This window comes from Oncorhynchus masou, chromosome 10 (assembly GCF_036934945.1).
Source record: "Oncorhynchus masou masou isolate Uvic2021 chromosome 10, UVic_Omas_1.1, whole genome shotgun sequence".
In the NCBI taxonomy this organism is placed as follows: domain Eukaryota; kingdom Metazoa; phylum Chordata; class Actinopteri; order Salmoniformes; family Salmonidae; genus Oncorhynchus; species Oncorhynchus masou.
The window spans coordinates 48,122,503-48,143,642 of NC_088221.1; the positions used below are offsets into that span (position 1 = coordinate 48,122,503).

A 21,140-nucleotide genomic window follows, 5' to 3' on the forward strand; every position below is an offset into this window, starting at 1 on the left:
TCACGTCAAAGTCATGGAGCCTCCGGTGTCAATAAAATAAAATAAAAACATTTATCTATCGTCATTTAAGAGAAATCGTTCAATGACAGATTGGTGATGTTCAAAGTTAGGTGGGGTTTTTTCCCAACAGTTACAGATCCAGTTGCAGGGTGTTCATACGAATCTTTTTAAAGTGTGCTGTGGAGCTCTGGGAGATTTCTGTGATTTTCTATGATTTTCTGAAATAATACACACTCACTAAACCCTCCGTAAATAACTCAGTTCTTAACGTAAAGACTTAAAACTCAGGATTCTGTAAAGGCATACCCCAATCAGGATATGAGTTTATTTATAGCTTCCTGTGCCAAACGGAAGTGCCTTTAATTGGGTCACACTATCTGTTTTGAAGGGTTAAAAAAGTCACATCTTTCCAAAACTTCATATGTGTGACTAGGTAACCCTCATGAACTGTAAATCAGTAATTTCTCCCAACAGATGTCAAAGAAAAGCTCTCACACACACACACACAGCAAGGATGGAGTGACAAAGTGCGGTGCTTAAAGACACAGAGAGCAGGCAATGGCATTACCATAATCCCTAGGCCGTGCCGAGTTCAACGAGATAACCCGCTTGACCATAGCTCACTCGGTCTAAGCACAGCGACCATTAGAAAAGTAGGCCCAAAATGAAGCCTGCCCCACAATGTAATTTGCTTTTGGGTGACAGTGAGAGAACCGTTAGGGTGAGAAACACAATTTGACCTCAGGTACGTTTCTAAGGTCCTCCCGATCCGTGCAAGCCTAACCTTGACCGTGTGGCATTAACCCTTCATAGTTAAAATAAGGTGTTTACATCAAACAGTTTGCATTGACTTCTCTCCCCATAGGAATACATTGCCTGCCCCTCTAAATTCAACCTGAGACCTATGTGGGTTATGAATGCCTTATGAACCTGTCTTCGATGACAATCCATCAGGACACTATGAGTTCTACCTGTGTCGATTGTAAGCTTCCTGGACCAACCGGAAGTGGTTAAAATCACCCTAAAAGTGTATATCCATACCCTGCCTGGAGTTTGATAGACATAGTGCATTCAAACCTGTGTAAATCAGTCAGTTCTTAACGTAAAGACTTAAAACTCAGGATTCTGTAAAGGCATACCCAAATGAGGAGATGTGTTGACTTATAGCTTCCTGTGCCAACCGGAAGTGCCATAATTGGTGTCTCAGGGGCTGTTTCGAAAGGTTAAAAAAGTCAGATCTGTCCAAAACTCCATATGTGTGATTAGGCAACCCCAATGAACTGTAAATCAGTCATTTTCCCCAAAAAAATTCAAAGGAAAACTAAATCACACAGACACACAACTTGGAAGGAGGGACGTATTGGGGTGCGTAGAGACTGACAGTGCCTCCAATAGTTAGCTTTGTTCGAGCTAAAAAAGAACCGTCAGACCTAGAGTTCCGAAACTTTAGAATCCTGTTCTAGACCTCAGGTCGATAGTGCGTGGTGAGTTACGTCGCTCTAGAAGGTTCTCGGACCGAGAAACAGCCTCGTACATTTGCAATGACTTCAATTCATTTTTGCATCGCGAAAATGTCGACATTTAGAAATGTCCCAGAGTCACAAGACTAGGTGCATTGTGACCGTCTCGGCCCATAGAGACAGAACCCAATGTTTCTGTCCGATAGCTCATTCAAGGACCCTGTAGCAAGTCATGGAAAAAAGTGGATTTTCAGCACCAATTTTGCTCGGACACCAAATGGCCTATCGAACCGAAACTTGGGATTCGGGGTCGCCTCAGCTAGGCCTACACATAATATAAGAAATTGACCCGCAGCTAGGACGTAACTACGTGTTTTATATTTTTTTTTATGGTTTGAACCGAAGGCGTTGTGAATTTTGGGCCAGCTCTGAAGTATGTGATAGTTGGCTACTAAACAAGTTGGAAAAAGTGGGTTTGGTGTCAGTTTGTATCAGTTTGGTGTCAGAATGATATCTAATTGACTGATGGACGGTGACTTGATGGTGACTCTTGTCCATTTGCTATATGTTTAAACATTGAGGTACCATCACCAAAGTTACATTCTGAAATCAACTAAACGAGCGATGGAGAGGTACCAGAATCACTGACCAGCCATCCCGAGTTCATCGGGCCAGTCATTTTCGCATTCCTGCACAATTTTTATAGCATGACAAATTGGTGATGGTAAATGCCTATTGAACCATATTGCAAATGCACAGTGACTTTGCAAAAGTGAGAAAACATAAACAAATGGACATAATGAAATCAACACAACGAGCGATGGAAAGGAACAACTATCTCTGCCCGGCCATCCTGTGTTCATCAGGCCAGTCAATTTAGCATTTCTGCAGGATTTTTGAGCACAACAAATTCGTGATGGTAAATGCCCATTGAAACATGATTCTATAGTGAAAATACATCACCAAATAGACATGATGAAATCAACACAACGAGTGATGGAAAGGAACAGCTATCACTGCCAGGCCATCCTGTGTTCATCAGGCCAGTCAATTTAGCATTTCTGCATGATTTTTGAGCATGACAAATTCGTGATGGTAAATGCCCATTAAAACATATTGCAAATGCACGTGCATTTGCAATATGATTCTATAGTGAAAAAAACATCACCAAATGGACATGATGAAATCAACACAACGAGTGATGGAAAGGAACAACAATCACTGCCCGGCCATCCCGAGTTCATCAGGCCAGTCAATTTTGCATTTCTGCAGGATTTTTGAACATGTCAAATTTCTTATGACATTTGGCCCCCACAAAACATAGGCCTTATACACAAGTAAAAAAAAAATAAAAATGATGATAATAAAATACGACTAAAGTATGTTGATACAGTTCTTATACGTGTGTAATTGACACAAAATTCGAATGAATTTAGAAACAAACGGTCCAAAAAGCACTTTTTTAAGGGTGTGTGAAGTTTTTTATAAAATTTTGCTATTTTTGACTTTTGACTTTTGACTTCCTATGAAATCATATTCCAAATGGAGAAAACATATGCCTTATGCACAAGTAAAAAAATAATAATAATTATGATAAAAAATATGACTAAAGTATGTTGATACAGTTCTTTGACATGTGTAATTGACACAAAAATCGAAAGAATTTTGAAAAACGGTCCAGAAATAACTTTTTTAGGGGTGTGTGAAGTTTTTTATAAAATTTTGCAATTTTTGACTTTTGACTTCCTATGAAATCATATTGCAAATGAACAAAACATATGCCTTATGCGCAAGTAATTAAAAAAATAATAATTCTGATAATAAAATTGGACAAAAGTATATTCATACAGTTCTTACACATGTGTAATTGACAAAAAAATCGAAAGAATTTCGAAAAACGGCCCCAGAATGCACTTTTTTAAGTGGTGATAAGGTTTTGACAAAAAAATCATTTTTTCAAAATGTTGCTTTTGGATGTTGACTTTGGTTACATTTCCAATATGAAAAACCACGGGGGAGCGCACACGCCACCTGTTGGATTTTTAAAGTGTTACAACTGGCATTTGCCATATGGCATTTGCAATACACTTTGCATGAAACAACGCCAAATTGTTTGGTATTGGACACCGTGTATATGGTTTGTCCTATGCCAATGTTTTCCCATTCATTTTTGTCCATTACAGGGGGGTAATCCCTTACATCCTAGATCACTTGGAAATGTGCATCTGGACAATGCACGCTCAAAATTCAGATATTGGTATATTTTTCGACAGTAAAAAGTCCTCTAAAATGTGCGTCTTCTCCCTTCGGACGATGATAACACAATGAACTGAGTGGGCGGGTGCAGTGTCGAGATGCGATGCACAATCTTTATTGTTGGTAATGGAAGGGCTATGGTTGGTGAGGGATACCTTAGGTCGGCTGAGCTGCAAAACTAACTTAACCTCTTACATCTATGGGGGCGCTATTTCATTATTGAATGAAAAAACGTGTCCGTTTTAAGCGCAATATTTTGTCACAAAAAGATGCTCGACTATGCATATAATTGACAGCTTTGGAAAGAGAACACTCTGACGTTTCCAAAACTGCAAAGATATTGTCTGTGAGTGCCCCAGAACTGATGCTACAGGAAAAACCAAGATGAAACTTCAAACAGGAAATGAGCAGGATTTTTGAGGCTCTGTTATTTGTTGTCTCCTTATATGGCTATGAATGCGCAAGGAATGAGCCTGCCCGGTCTATCCTTTCCCCAAGGTGTCTGCAGCATTGTGACGTATTTGTAGGCATATCATTGGAAGATTGACCATAAGAGACTACATTTGCCAGGTGTCCGCCCGGTGTCCTCCGTCAAAATTGGTGCGTCATCTTCAACTGCAAGTCTTTTTCCAAGCGATTCAGAGGAGACAGTACACATCCACGAACGATATATCAATGAAGAGATATGTGAAAAACACCTTGAGGATTGATTCTAAATAGCGTTTGCCGTGTTTCAGTCAATATTATGGAGTTAATTTGGAAAACAGTTCGCCATTTTGATGACTGAATTTTCGTTTTTTTTTGGTACCCAAAACGGAGCGATTTCTCCTACACAAAGAATCTTTCAGGAAAAACTGAACATTTGCTATGTAACTGAGAGTATCCTCATTGAAAACATCCGAAGTTCTTCAAAGGTAAATGATTTTATTTGAATCCTTTTCTGGTTTTTGTGCAAATGTTGCCCACTAAATGCTACGCTAAATGCTACGCTAGCTATCAATACTCTTACACAAATGCTTGTTTTGCTATGGTTCAAAAGAATATTTTGAAAATCTGAGATGACAGTGTTGTTAACAAAAGTCTAAGCTTGAGAGCAAATATATTTATTTCATTTAATTTGCGATTTTCATGAATAGTTAACGTTGCGTTATGCTAATGAGCTTGAGGCTATAAATAGGATCCCAGATCCGGGATTGCTCGACGCAAGAAGTTAAGGGAAATTGAAGGGACTGTGAGGGGAAGTTAGGTAGAGAGGAGCAGGACATCTTTTTTTTTACAGCCGCCCCAATATTTCTTATGGAAATATTAACATCCACAAAAAGTCCTCGAACTTAAATGGCAAAGTCTCTAATGGGGGCCACATTATTTAAAGTCTCTGAAAAGCCACAAGCCTCATCGGGAAGCTTATTGTTAGCGTGCCAAATCCTACCCTGCAGAAAAGGCATGGCTTTGGTGCTGCCCCACGAGGGAGGTACAGAGATACACAGAGACAGTCCTGGGGCCTCCCCATGGAAGGCCACGCGGGTGAGGGAGGGCCCTCTAACTCTGCTGGTGCAGGGTAGCTGGGCCCCATCCTTAGAAGCTGTGTGCAACGCCGAAGGCTGGCCACGGCTGAAGCAGGTGGTTCTTCTACTGCGGTGGAGAATTGTGGCATGCCAGACACAACCGTTGTTGGTAGCTCACTGGCTGCGGCTGAGGTTGGTGAATCTTTCACCACTGCTGAAAACAATGAAATGCATGGTAGAGCATGTTAGGAACCATAGGGATCATTAGAGATCTGGAGGCATTGGGGAGCTGGGCCCCAGAGAAAAGGTCAGGAGGTGTCCCACGTGGGAAGGGCTGAGAGTCATCCAAGGCAGGAGATGGGAGGCCCGCCAGAACTAGAGACAGCAGGTCCCAAGGGTCAGGGAATGGTGGTTACCCCAGATCAGGGAGCTGAGGGCCAAGCAGGGCAGGGCACTTTGAACCCACTACTAAATCTGAGGACTGCAAGCCAGGAATAGTGGGAAGCTGCAAAACTAGCCAAGCAGGGAACATATAGCCTAGTGCTAGTATAGGCAACTGGTTGCAGGCTGAGGACTGTGAACTGTCTAACTGCACATCTAGAGCAGATAACTCTGGGTCTAGTTGGGCGAGAGACCCAGGACCTAGAACTAGGGCAGGTGGTTTGGCCTGTAGCACTGAGGGAGCTGACTGCTTGCCGACTAAGGCTGGGGGCTGCCGACCAACTGAGGAAGATGCTGCAAACCTAGTGGGGCAGAGAACCTATAGCCTGGCGCAGCAGTAGACTGAGGGCCGACTAGAGCTGGAGACAGTGAGAACGACTCTGAATCTGACAGGGAAAATGACTCTGAACTTGACAGGGAGAACCATGCTAGACCTGCAACGTAGAACGACTCTTAAACTGACAGAGAACGAATCTGAACCTTTCATAGAGAATGACTCTAAATCTGACACGGATAATGACTCTGAACCCGAATGGGAGAACGACTCTGGAACTGACAGGGAGAACGTCTCTGAACCAGACAGGGAGAATGACTATGGACATGCGAGGGAAACTGACACTGGACTTGGAGAATAGTCGAGCTCTGTGCCTACTGGAGAAACTAGTACACCTGAGTCTAGTGGGGAAGGAGCTTGATGACCCACATGGGTTAGGGACTGAGGGACGACTAATGCTGAGGAAAACAGACCTAGTGCAGCTGGAGACCGAAGACTTGGTGCAACTGGAGACCAATGACCTAGTGAAGCTGGAGACCAATGACCTAGTGCAGCTAGAGACGAATGTCCTCGTGCAGCTGGAGACCAATGACATAGTGCTAGTGACTGAGGGCTGACGAGGGTTGAGGACTGAGATCCTAGCACAGGTAACTTCTGGCTTAGCAAGGCAGGAGGCATGGTGGGACGACTACGTCTGCAGACTGCAAACCTAATACAACAGACCTGAGGCCTAGTAAGAAGGGAGGCTCTACTCCTGGTGGGACAGACAACTGCCTAACAACTAAGGTAGGGGTCTGCAATCTGTGCAGGGCAGGAGACTGCAGACCTGCAGACAGAGAAGTTAACTATTGGCCTAGCATGGCAGGGGGGCTCATAGCCTGGTGGGATAGGGAACTGTCTAACAACTAATGCAAGATGCTGCGATCTGAGCTGGGTGGGAGACTGCAGACCTGCAGACTGTGCAGCTAACTTATGGCCCAGCATGGCAGGATACACGAGACCTACTTGAGGGTCAGAACATACTTGGCCTACTGGAAAGGCAGGGGACTATAAACCTGGCCCTACCGTGAAGGAAGGGAACCAGAAAGGAGGGGAACTCTCACCCTACGAGGAAGGAAGGGAACTCTGACCTTACCAGAAAGGAGGGGAACTCTGACCCAACAGGGAAGGAATTTAACTCTGACCCTATCATTGATGCAGGATACAATTGACTTACTTGATGGGCAGGACACTCAAATCCTGCTCACTTTACACCTGCCAGGTAGACCCACAACTGTAACTCTATGCCTACCGGGTGAGACGGGAACTCCAACCCTTCCAGAAAGGAAAGGAACTGGACAACAAGGTCAGGGGACACATCAGGGGTGACTTCTGGTGGGTCACCTCGCTTGGTGGGAAGGTGGCTCTCCCGACATTCTGGCAGACACGACGTAGATTCCAGCCGGGGGGCCCGGAGCAACGAAGATCTGTTAAATAGCTGTGGCCCCAGTGGTCCCATGGAGGTGGTGAACACTGCGGACGGGTGATCCTGGAGTAGTGTCTCTCAGGGGAGTAGACTGGCGACTCGTGGAGTACCGGCTCTGATGATGCTCCCGTGGCGGAGATGATGGAAAGCCTGGAGCTGTGGTGGTCATTAACTCTGGCTAGAAGGACAACGTGAAAACAGTTGGCTGGTATGCCCTCACCCGTCTGAACGGTCTGCTGTGAATTCCCTCACACTATATATGCTTACAACTATGGTCTGGTTCTGTCCTCTATAGTGCTGTCCTGTTAGAACATGATGTTGAGGACCATCGCTGTACACTTGATAGTTACAACCACATACACAGACACTGTTGTTTCCATTTGAGGATTTTTGCATGATTTTGTTAATCCGAATGACTTAGAATCTAGTTGTTCTGGATCTATAAGGCCAAAATAATCACAAATGTAAACAGTATTAGTTCAATCAAATATGCCAAATGCTGTCAAGTACTTACTCCCAAGCCCTTAACCAACAATGCGGTTCAAGAAATAGAGTTAAGAAAATATTTACAAAATAAACTAAAGTAAAAAATATTTTTAAAAGTAACACAATGAAGTTACATAAGAATAACCAGGCTCCATACAGGGGTTACCGGTAGAGGTAAATTTACTATGCATAGATATTAAACAGCGAGTAGAAGCAGTGTAAAAACAAACTGGGGGGGGTGGTCACTGTAAATAGTCCGGGTGGCCATTTAATTAATTGTTCAGCAGTCTTATGGCTTGGGGGTAGAACTTATTAAGGATCCTTTGGGAACTTGACTTGGGGCTCCGGTACCGCTTGCAGTGTGGTAGCAGAGAGAACAGTCTATGACCTGGATGTCTGTAGTCTTTGACAATTTTGGGGGGCTTCATCTGACATGACCAAGTATATACAGTAGGTCCTGGATTGCAGGAAGCTTGGCCCCAGTGATGTACTGGGCCTGATGCACTACCCTCTGTAGCTTCTTATGGTCGGATGGCGAGCAGTTGCCATACCAGGAGGTGATGATAAGGGTTATAGCTATGCAATATACGTATATGTAAATAAATAAAGAGCAAATGGCATTACACTTACAACATGACTATAAAGGGATATAAACACAGCATCAATATAAATAAAAAGTTAAAAATTCACCTCTTAGAGAAAGAGAGAAATAAATTACTTGGATAGAAAGCTGGTCAAGATTTATGGCACCCTCTCTCTCTAGCCTTGTGTGAGAATCTGAGATCTTATCAGGGTCATAAATTACCCTGCGCGTGAGCAAGCTCCAAGAACCGTCTGGGGTGACTCTGTGATGACTAGAAGCTCACCCATGGCAGCGCAATAAAACACCTTAATAAATAAAGGCCACTATGGAAAACCCTGTGGTAAGGTGTGCATGCAAAAGACTATGTTTACCATTACATCAAGAGTGACGGAAAAGCAGCTAACACGTTCTCAGCATATGTGGGAATTAAGAGAACTTCAGCAGTATGCCGGTTGGACGTACTGCCAAATTCTCTAAAACGACGTCGGAGGCAGCGTATGCTAGAGAAATTAACATTACATTCTCTGTCAACAGCTCTGGTGTATTTGTAACAGTTCTGCTTCCATCCTTCTCCTCACCCCTACCTGGGATAGAACCATGGACCATCTGCACACATCGACAACAACCACCCTCAACACCGTTACCCATCGCTCCACAAAAGCCACAGCCATTGCAGAGCAAGGGGAACAACTACTTCAAGGTCTCAGAGCGAGTGACGTCACAGATTGAAACGCTGTCAGCGTGCACCCCGTGCAAACTAACCTTTTCACACCACGCCAATTCGCATGCTTCGTTAATTAAAACTTGAGACATCTGTGGTATTGTGTTGTGTGACAAAACTGCAGATTTTAGAGTGGCCAGATGGAAGCCACGCCACAGTAAAAGGCACACAACAGCCTTGGAGTTTGCCAGAAGGCACCGAAAGGACACTCAGACAATGAGAAACATGAGACTCTGGTCTGATGAAACCAAGATTGAACTATTTGGCCTGAATGCTAAGCATCACGTCTGGCGGAAACATGGCACCATTCCTACGGTGAAGCATGATGGTGGCAGCATCATGCTCTGGGGATGTTTTCAGTGGCAGGAACTGAGAGACATGTCAGGATTAAGGAAAAGAGGAACGGAGCAAAGTACAGAGAGATCCTTGATGAAAACCTGCTCCAGAGGGCTCAGGATCTCAGACGGGTCGAAGGTTCCAAGAGAACAATGACCCTAAGCACACAGCCAAGACAATGCAGGAGTGGCATCGGTACAAGTCTCTGAATGTGCTTGAGAGGCCCAGCCAGAGCCCGGACATGAACCTGATCGAACATCTGTGGAGAGAGCTGAAAATATCTGTGCAGCGACGCTCCCCATCCAACCTGACAGAGCTTGAGAGGATCTGCAGAGAATAATTGGAAAAACTCCCCAAATACAGGTGTGCCGAGCTTGGAGCGTTATCGCTGGTAAAGATGCTTCAACAGGGTACAGAGTAAAGAGTCTGAAAACTAAGTGCTCTCCAGAGGGTGGTGCGGACTGCCCAACTCACCACCGGGGGCACATTGCCTGCCCTCCAGGACACCTACAGTACCTAATGTCACAGGAAGGTCAAAAGGATAATCAAGGACATCAACCACCAGAGCCACGGCCTGTTCACCCCGTTACCATCCAGAAGGCGAGGTCAGTACAGGTGCATCAAAGCTGGGACCGAGAGACTGAAAAACAGGTTCTATCTCAAGGCCATCAGACTGTTAAATACCCATCACTAGCCGACAACCACCCGGTTACTCAACCCTGCACCTTAGAGGAGGCTGCCCTACAGTCTGTACATAGTCAAGGAATCACTGGTCACTTTAATAATGGAACACTAGTCACTTTAATAATGTTAACACACTGCTTTTCTCATCTCATATGTATATACTGTATTCAACTGTATTTGTTGTCAGTACCACTCAGACATTGCCTTGTCAAATATTTATATATTTCTAAATGTCATTCTTTTACTTTTAGATTTGTGTTTATTGTTGTGAATTGTTAAGGTACTGTTGGAGCTAGGAAGAAAAGCATTTCACTACACCTGCAATAACATCTGCTAAATATTTGTATGTGACCAATAAAATGTGATTTTGATTTGATTTTGTAGTATGTTAAAGGTAATAACCCTTGAAACGTAATGTTCAGTTAAGATATGCATTTAGATATTGGTTCCCTTACCCTGTAAGCAGTCTATAAACTGCTCTTAGTCTGTGTCACACTGACATTGCTCATCCATATATTCATATATTCTTAATTCCAGTCCTTTACTTAGATTTGTGTGTTTAAGGTATTTGTTGTGAAATTGTTATATATTACTTGTTAGATATTGCTGCACTATGAGATGTTCAAGCATTTCACTACACCCATAGTAACATCTGCTGAACATGTGTATGTGATCAATACAGTTTGATTTGATCTGCTTTCTAATGAGTGAACGTTGTAACCCTTTAAACATAATTTTCAATTAAATAATGTATTTAGATATTGGTTCTATTACCCTGTAAGCAGTCTATGAACTGCTCTAATGAGTGACTGCAATCCAGACTTTGGTTTCGGTAGTCACTGTCAACAAACAAGAATGTTATCATTTTCAGACAAACACATTACTTCCTTCAGCACACTAATACAGTGTGACTGTCTTGGAATAAAATGTTCAATATATTTCCTTTAACATCCTCTGTGTTGTGTGCTTATTGTTTAACCATTGATATGTTCAGGTCATTTTGAATCTTTAAGGTGCATCATGTACTGCTGGAATGTCTACCAATAGCATGTCCATCTTCTTGAGATAAATTACACTGGTGACTGTCAAAACATTTATAAAGAATTAAGAAAGTATGAATAGTCCTAACGTTAGATTAGAGACTGCAAAACTACTTTACTAATGATTAGTACATGGTTTATAAGGACATTTATTACAATTATTATGAATGATCTGCTGAATCTTTATTACATACTATAAAAGTTTTTATAAATGTGTGAATAACTAACTTACTAAAACAAATGTGGGAGTATTGATACATTAATGATGAATAAGCCATTTACTAATCCATTATACATTCTTTATTACAAAGTGTTAATATAAAGTGTTACCGATCTCTATATCAATTCAGACTCCACAGCATCTGAGAGAGCTGTTCTGGTGTGACCCCTGACCTGTCAGCAGTGATGTCGTGAGAGTAGTGGTAGTGAGAGTAGTGGTACTGTTCTTACCCAGTATGTTGAAGTTCAAGTGTCTGCTGTGGTCTCCTGCGTTTAAATATTAATGCATATAGTAGTTATTTACACATGTGAGAATACCTAGCTGACTAACATTTAACACATGTGGGAGTAATTATTAATAAATGGTGGAACTGTAAATGCCTTACAAATTGTTTATTACTGAACATTATAAAGACTTACACATAATTGCATATTCTCACATTTTACCCTCGACGACTTACACAATAGACTTGGACATTATCTGATATTGTGCAATATTGAACAATTCCACTTCAGTACACTTGTTAAAGGCATTGTGTCCCAATTCAGCCACTAGATGGTGATGTTAAACAAGATATAGAATGACTCATAACCTCCTCCTGAGCAGACAAACACAGGCTTTGGTATTTGGAATATACAACCCAAAATGTCTACAATGTCTTTTATAAAAATAAAAAAAGCTTATGCATTCTTATGCCTTTTCCAAGTCATTCCAATTCAATCCAGCCAAATCATTCTGTATCAACACCACATGTACCTATGATGAAAACACTGAGAAAAGTCACGTCAGTGTATTGTTACATGAAAGAAGCAATTACAACAATTGTATTTCATAACTATGGCAAATCTATGTTATTCAAATGTTGGCATAAACCATAGGAACTATGAACGTCTTAACTTCAGAGTTAAAATAAGTTTAGCTGTCACTTTGAACCAAGGATAAAAGAAAGCATAAATTATTGGATTAATTAAGGAATTAACAAGTGGCAGAAAGCTGATGATAAAGCTTAAAACATTTTCACTTAAAAAAGATACAAAGATGAAAGGAAATAGAGATGGAATCCAACAAATGAGATAGTTGAAAACAACAATAGACAGAGTTTTTGCTGCTTTTCTCTCAGACTTATTTGCTTGTACAGTTTTAACACCAGACACACTGGCAGCCTCTTTTGAAAATACCTTTCTGGCCTGTGATCTGGCCACCACAAAGATTTTCATATAAAGTGTTATAATAATAGAGCACGGGACAAACATTGTAATTACAATGTCAATGATATTAACCCAATGTAACTCCTCTACAATAAAACATTCTTTCAAACACCTACTGGGTACCAGCACATTTACAACGTTTTTTATAATAGCAGCACGGTATATGATACAACAACACCAGGTAATGGATATACAACACATGATTCTTGTTGTTGTAATTTTAGAGTGGTACAATAAGGGATCACACACAGCAACATAGCGGTCAATAGATATCAAGACCAAATTGCCCAGAGATAAAGAAGTACATAAAAAAGCCATATATAAATGAAACACACAGAAATATTCCCCAAAACTCCAGCATGATTCCATTATTGCTACAGTCGTTAATGGTATCACAATCAGTCCCACCAGGAGATCTGCCACAGCCAGAGAGAGGATGAGCAGGTTGGTTGGAGTGTGGAGCTGCTTGAAGTAAGAGATGGAGATGATCACCAGTACATTCAAAAATACTGTAACTGCTGAAAACAATGAGAAGAAGATGTACAGTGTTATGTAGATTGATGTCGATAGCAAAGCCTTTCTGCAAGAAGAGTTTCTGCCTTGAAAACAGTTTATAACATCTTCATTTTTCTCCATTTGTAATAAAAGTAAAAAATGCTGAGGTCCTGCTCTTGCTTGGTCCTGTGTGTGACCCTGTCAGGTCTGCCTTCTGACAAACTCTGCCTCTCTATTTATCCCTGAGTTACTGACAGAAACTCCCCTCCTCCGGAGTCTCTTTGCACACACACACACACACACACACACACACACACACACACACACACACACACACACACACACACACACACACACACACACACACACACACACACACGCACACGCACACACACACACACACGAACAAACTGTTTGATTAACATATCATGCATGAAAATATGATGTAATGTGTGACAGGATTGGATGTTGTTGTGCCCACCAAGCCTGTCCTTCAGTCTTACTGATAGTCAGAGATTATAGAAAAGGTACATTTCCTCAACTGAGCATTTTAATATGGAAAATCTAGTATTGGTGAGGTCACTCAAAGTCTATTTTACATGGGAAATAGGACAACTATTTGAAGTTAACTTAGATAGAACTTTAGATAACTAAGGTTGACAGTATGGAAGATGATGAATTGGCATAAGTTTACGCTGCCCTACAATGGCAAAGCGCAATAACTACAAATTTGATCTGTTGTACTGGCCAGGTGTACTATCTGATTAATGTGGTATTTAGTTTACTGACACAAGAGCAAGCCAGTTGATCAGAATATATCATGGAGTATCAGCAATTGGTGTCTGTCTTGACAGAAAAAGACTTTGAAGTCAGATTTTGCAGTAAAATAAATTACGTAGTTACTGCGTTTTGCCTTTGTAGAGCATTATGGGGTATGCACTGGAGCACATGCAGACAAAATTAATAGTGGCATTCCACATGAACATTCCATAGACGTTTAGAAATGTCCATCTGGACTGAATTAGGAACCACACTTCTTCAAGTTGAGGGAGACTGTGTCTCAGTTACATCATGGGTACAAATACTTTTTGTCAGACATCAGACCAACCACACTGTGGGCGGACTACAATAGCATCGAATTGTCCCCGCGATATGCAACTGTTCAGGGAAGTCAGGAACCAATACACGCAGTCAGCTTTTTCAAGCTTGCCTTTGCATTGCTACTGTGGACTATTTATTACCAATCTCCTCATGCCTTTTGCACAAACTGTATATAGACTTTCTTTGACTTGTTTATTGTGTTATTGGCTTGTTTATTGTGTATTCCATGTTAGTCCATGTGTAACTCTGTGTTGTTGTCTGTGTCACACTGCTTTGCTTTATCTTGGCCAGGTCGCAGTTGTAAATTAGAACTTGTTCTCAACTAGCCTACCTGGTTAAATAAAGGTGTTCTCAACTAGCCTACCTGGTTAAATAAAGGTGAAAAAAAAATAATAATAAAAAAAAAAATTAAAGCCAGACGCGATCACCAGGACGGTACACGGGAGCCTCACTGCGGTGGAGATCTGACGGATTCTTCTGAAGGCGGACAGCGCCCTGGAGCCTCACAGCGCCCTGGAGCCTCACGTGTGTGCTATTCCACACCTCCTCTGTCTGTCGGAACCAGACGTCCACTGCAGGCCACGGTCTGGCTTGGAGATGCACTGGAAGGGAGTTAGCCCGGTGGAGGAGTGGCGAAGAGAGTTCTGGGCGTATTTCACCAAGGGAAGAAACTGGGCCCACTCCTCATGCCAGTCCCGGCAGTGATTCCTTAAGAACCTCCCCAGCTCTTGGTTGGTCCTATCCACCTGCCCGTTATACTGAGGCCGGTACATGGATGTGAGGCTGACCATGGCCCCCAGCTTCTCTGTAAAGGCTTTCCAGACCTGCCACGAGAATTGGGGACCACGGTCGGACCGATCTTATCCGGAAGGCCAGAAAGCTGGAAGACTTGCTGGAATAGTGCCTCAGCAACCTGGAGAGCGTTAGGTAGACCAGAGAGAGGGATAAATGACAGGATTTGGAGAATCTGTCCACAACAACCAGAATAGTGGTAAAAGCATCAGAAAGGGGGAGGTCCTTTACAAAGTTAATGGACAGACGTGACCAAGGCGGATGAGGCATGTGAATGAGAAATAGTTTCCCTGCTGGAGCTTGACGGGCTGATTTGGATTTGGTACATATGATACATGAGTTGACATAGTGGGCGATGTCCCGCGCCAAGGTGGGCCACCAGGATATGTGTGCCCAGGGCAACAGCCAATCTCTCACCCCATGGGGACGTAGATGCACTCTGGGGGAGGGGGGGGGGGTGGCAGGATTGGTTTCCTTCTCCAGAGCCTGGTGGATGTCCGTATCTACGTCCCAAAACACTGGTCCAACAATAAGGGACACTCACAGGACCCTCCAACGACAAGGAACCACAGGATGCAAAAAAGCAGTGTTGTTTTCCTTTTATGGTGTGTTGTGGTCCACAGGTGGTGATTCTCATCTACAACCAGGAGATGTTGGGGTTATGAAGTTGGAGTCATGGGAGCAGAAGGTGAGTTTAATGATGAGGGAAATCAGATAAATGAAACAGGAGAAGCCGACTGAACGTGAACAAAACCAATACTGCCTGTTGACTAAGGCTACTGATTTTTCATATAAAGGGAGGGTAATCAGGGTGGGGATGAAATCCAGGTGTGCATACTGATGGTTCCCAGGTATGCAAACTGATGGTTCCCAGATGTGCATACTGATGGTTCCCAGGTGTGCATACTGATGGTTCCCAGGTGTGCATACTGATGGTTCCCAGATGTGCATACTGATGGTTCCCAGATGTGCATACTGATGGTTCCCAGGTGTGCATACTGATGGTTCCCAGGTGTGCATACTGATGGTTCCCAGATGTGCATACTGATGGTTCCCAGATGTGCATACTGATGGTTCCCAGGTGTGCATACTGATGGTTCCCAGATGTGCATACTGATGGTTACCAGATGCGCATACTGATGGTTCCCAGGTGTGCATACTGATGGTTCCCAGATGTGCATACTGATGGTTCCCAGGTGTGCATACTGATGGTTCCCAGGTGTGCATACTGATGGTTCCCAGGTGTGCATACTGATGGTTCCCAGGTGTGCATACTGATGGTTCCCAGATGTGCATACTGATGGTTCCCAGGTGTGCATACTGATGGTTCCCAGATGTGCATACTGATGGTTACCAGATGCGCATACTGATGGTTCCCAGGTGTGCATACTGATGGTTCCCAGGTGTGCATACTGATGGTTCCCAGGTGTGCATACTGATGGTTCCCAGATGTGCACACTGATTGTTCCCAGATGTGCACACTGATGGTTCCCAGGTGTGCATGCTGATGGTTCCCAGGTGTGCATACTGATGGTTCCCAGGTGTGCTTCTGATGGTTCCCAGGTGTGCATACTGATGGTTCCCAGGTGTGCACAATGTGGGTTTCCAGGTACCAGTGGTTAGTAGACCAGCGACACAGAGCGTGGAGGGTGCAGGACTTCGGCATGACAGTGGTAAAATTATAAATACACAACATAGGAAGTTTAAACTTCTTGAAACTCCCCATCCCGGATCCGGGATCGTGACTAAAGCCTCAGGCTCTTTAGCATAACGCAACGTTAACGATTTCTGAAAATCGCAAATAAAATGAAAATAATGCGCCTACTCTCAAGCTTAGCCTTTTCTTAACAACACTGTCATCTCAGATTTTCAAAATATGCTTTTGAACCATAGCAATTCACTAATTTGTGTAAGAGTATGCTAAGCTAGATTAGCATTTTGAGTAGCATTTAGAATGCAACATTTTCACAAAAACCAGATAACCAAATAAATAAAATAATTTACCTTTGAAGAGCTTCGGATGTTTTCAATGAGGAGACTCTCAGTTACATAGCAAATGTGCAGTTTTTCCTGAAAGCATCTTTGTGTAGGAGAAATCGCTCCGTTTTGTACATCACATTTGGCTACCGAAACGAACCGAAAATTCAGTCACCTACAACGTCAAACTTTTTCCGAATTAACTCCATAATATCGACCGAAACATGGCAAACGTTGTTTGGAATCAATCCTCAAGGTGTTTTTTCACATATCTCTTCATTGATATATCGTTCGTGGAAGCCTGCATTCTTCTCTGAATTCCATGGAAAAATACTTGCAGCTGACTTTTGCGCACCAATTTCGGCGCAGGACACCGGGCGGACACCTGGTAAATGTGGGCTCTTATGGTCAATCTTCCAATGATATGCCTACAAATACGTCACAATGCTGCAGACACCTTGGGGAAACGGCAGAAAGGACAGGCTCAGTCCTCTCGCATTCACAGCCATAATGACTTAAAATAAAATAAGGAGACAATGGAAAACGGAGCCTCAAAAATCCTGCTCATTTCCTGGATGCCGTCTCATCTTGGTTTTGCCTGTAGCTCACGTTCTAGGGCACGCACAGAGAATATCTTTGCAGTTCTGGACACGTCAGAGTGTTTTCTTTCCAAAGCTACCAATTATATGCATAGTCGAGCATCTTTTTGTGACAAAATATTGCGCTTAAAACGGGCACGTCTTTTTATCCAAAATTGATATAGCGCCCCCAGAGTTTCAACAGGTTAAGGAAATATATCTAACATTTAATTCACAAATACTGTGGTTTAACAACTAGTTGCAAAGAAGTGAGGATGTGTTGTATTTCAAAAATTTTGCTAATGTTCACAAACCTCACATACACAAACGAATCATAAAACAGGGATATGTAGCCTACACACAACAGCTGGTCAGACTGGACAGCTTTTAGCTAGGGGATTGTTATTCCTTCATGAATACTGATATGTGATTTAAATGCTGAGGTATCTTCAGGTATATCCTAACCTTTGAATGTTTCCAGTGCTTCAGTCTTTTAACCGCAAATCAGAAACATTGATTCTAGTGTATTGTACAAAGTGTAAATAGCATAATTAAGGTCATATCTTCCAAAACAGAGATTTGTGAGATTTCAGTAAGCTGGTACTTTCCTAGATCACTTGGAAATGCTCATCTGGACAATGCACACTCAAAATGCAAATATTTGTGTTACTGTCGACAGTAAAAAGTCCTCCAAAATGTGTCTTCTCCATTCAAACTTTTACATATATAACGGCGACCTGGCCAAGATAAAGCAAAGCAGTGTGAAACAAACAACAACACAGAGTTAAACAATGAATAAAGAAACATACAGTCAGTAACACAATAGAAAAAGGCTATAAGCAGTATGTGCAAATGAGGTAAGACAAGGGAGGTAAGGCAATAAATAGGCCATAGTGGAGAAATTACAATTTAGCAATTAAACACTGGAGTGATAGATGTGCAGATGATGAATGTGCAAGTAGAGATACTGGATGAATGTGCAAGTAGAGATACTGGGGTGCAAAGGAGCAACAATAAATGAATAACAGTATGGGGATGAGGTAGTTGGATGGGGTATATACAGATGGGCTATGCACAGGTGCAGTGATCTGTGAGCTGCTCTGACAGTTGGTGCTTAACGTTAGTGAGGGAGATATGAGTCTCTAGCTTCAGTGATTTTTGCAATTCATTCCAGTCATTGGCAGCAGAGAACTGGAATGAAAGGCGACCAAAGGAGGAATTGGCTTTGTAGGTTTGGCGACGAATATGAAGCGAGGGCCAGCCAACGAGAGCATACAGGTCGCAGCGGTGGATAGTATATGGGGCTTTGGTGACAAAACGGATGGCACTGTGATAGACTGCATCCAATTTGCTGAGTAGAGTGTTGGGGGCTATTTTGTAAATGACATCACCGAAGTCAAGGATAGTCAGTTTTACGAGGGTATGTTTGGCAGCATGAGTGAAGGATGCTTTGCTGTGAAATAGGAAGCCGATTCTAGATTTCATTTTGGATTGGAGATGCTTAATGTGAGTCTGGAAGGAGAGTTTACAGTCTAACCAGACACCTAGGTATTTGTAGTTGTCCACATATTCTAAGTCTGAACTGTCCAGAGTAGTGATGCTGCGTGCAGCGATCAGATGAAGAGCATGCATTTAGTTTTACTTGCATTTAAGAGTAGTTGGAGGCCTTGGAAGGAGAGTCATATGGCATTGAAGCTCGTTTGGAGGTTAGTTAACACAGTGTCCAAAGAAGGCCCAGAACTATACATAATGGTGTCGTCTGCGTAGAGGTGGATCAGAGAATCAACAGCAGCAAGAGCAACATCATTGACTTATACAGAGAAAAGAGTCGGCCTAAGAATTGAACTCTGTGGCACCCCCATAGAGACTGCCAGAGGTCCAGACAACAGGCCCTCCGATTTGACACACTGAACTCTGTCTAAGAAGTAGTTGGTGAACCAGGCGAGGCAGTCAGTTGAGAAACCACAGCTGTTGAGTCTGCCGATAAGAATGTGGTGAGACAGATTCTCTCCGTGTGACCCCCCTGCGTCACCATGCCCAGAGGAGCGGTGACCTCCCTAATCAACCCTGACCTTAATGGTCGACTATCTAAGGCATGAACTGGGAAGGGCATAGCCACAGGAACGATGGGGATCCCTAAACTATGGGAAAATGATCTGTCAATAAAATTCCCAGGCATGCCTGAATCGACGTGCGCCTTATGCTGGTAATATGGGGAAAACTCAGGAAAAGTAACGAACAAAAACACGTGTGCAACAGAAGGCTCTGGTTTAGAATGGTGCCATCTGACCTAGGGTGATGTCAGAGTGCCCTGTCTGCTGCCTCGACCCCCAGAGGAACCAACCCAGCACCGACCGGCAGTGTGACCTCTGTGGCCACAGATGGCGTATGAGACGGAACCTCCTCTGGTCTCCCTGAGCGCAGCACCTCCCAACTCCATGGGCATCGGAGCGGTGGTGCTGGGGGATGGAACGAACAGACCCCGATCTGGACGTCCGCGGGTAGCCAGCAAGTTATCCAGCCGAATGGACAGGTCCAACAGCTGGTCAAAGGTGAGGGTGGTGTCCCTGCAGGCCAACAGGGAACAGGGAACAGAGGGTTAAATACACAACACTTAATGAGGGAAATGGAAACCAGGTGTGTAGGAAAACAAGACAAAACAAATGGAAAATGAAAAGTGGATCGACGATGGCTAGAAGACCGGTGACGCCGACCGCCGAACACCGCCCAATCAAGGAGAGGAAATGACTTCGGTGGAAGTCGTGACATGCAGAGTCTCCAACTTGATTTAGTCAATGCATGCTAGGAATATGGGACTAAATACTAACATTTTGACTACTTTATTTGTAAGAATATTTAAAAAGGTGTCAAGTTGTACCCTTACCTTTTTGGGAGAAAAAATTGTACTTGTTAAACTAAATATTTCTCTGAGCAATTGCATTAGTATAAAATAATATAATTTCACTTTTTTAAAATTATTATTTATTTTATACAGTAGTTATTTCTCGTCTTTAATGTGAATAATTTCGGACCACGCTGTACCAACTACTGTACATAACATTTCCTTTTCGAAATGATATTCTGTCTATTCACACCAGCTATTCATATTCTCACTAACATATTTACGTGGATTGTTATTTACTGATTTCTATTTTTGTTTATTTGTTGCAGTTGTGTTGTATTTTTGAGACATTCCTACTGCACTGTTGGAGCTAGTAACACAATAATTTCACAGCACCTGCCATAACACCTGCAGACCTGTGTACGTGAACAATAAACCTTTTTGTTTTTGTAGTTGTTCTCTCATTTACATGGAAGTTCATTGAGAGACGTCAGCATTCAAATGCACAAACAAAACACAATATATTACATGCCGTATGGAAAACTGTAATGTTAGTACACAAGTCACACATTTTCCTATTCACATATTATTCAAAACATGCAGGGCTCTGTCATAATGATACTTATATTTAAAGGTGTCGAACACAAACACATGTAATACATTCTGATTTTTTATT

At 42.7% G+C, this 21,140-nt stretch overlaps 1 protein-coding gene and 1 pseudogene across 1 annotated transcript; one reads left to right on the top strand and one right to left on the bottom strand.

The window, feature by feature from the left end:
• Positions 1-21,140, top strand: part of LOC135547713 (protein FAM124A-like) — a 622,546-nt pseudogene that overhangs the window by 101,182 nt on the left and 500,224 nt on the right.
• On the bottom strand, positions 11,562-15,996 carry LOC135547711 (trace amine-associated receptor 13c-like). Its single transcript, XM_064976952.1, has one exon. The coding sequence runs from the start codon at positions 13,313-13,315 to the stop codon at positions 12,353-12,355; it is 963 nt and encodes a 320-aa protein (XP_064833024.1). The 5' UTR covers positions 13,316-15,996; the 3' UTR covers positions 11,562-12,352.

What these genes read in the sequence shown, in the direction of transcription:
- LOC135547711 (XM_064976952.1), bottom strand. Translation starts at nt 13,315, where the DNA reads ATGGAGAAAAATGAAGATGTTATAAACTGTTTTCAAGGCAGAAACTCT.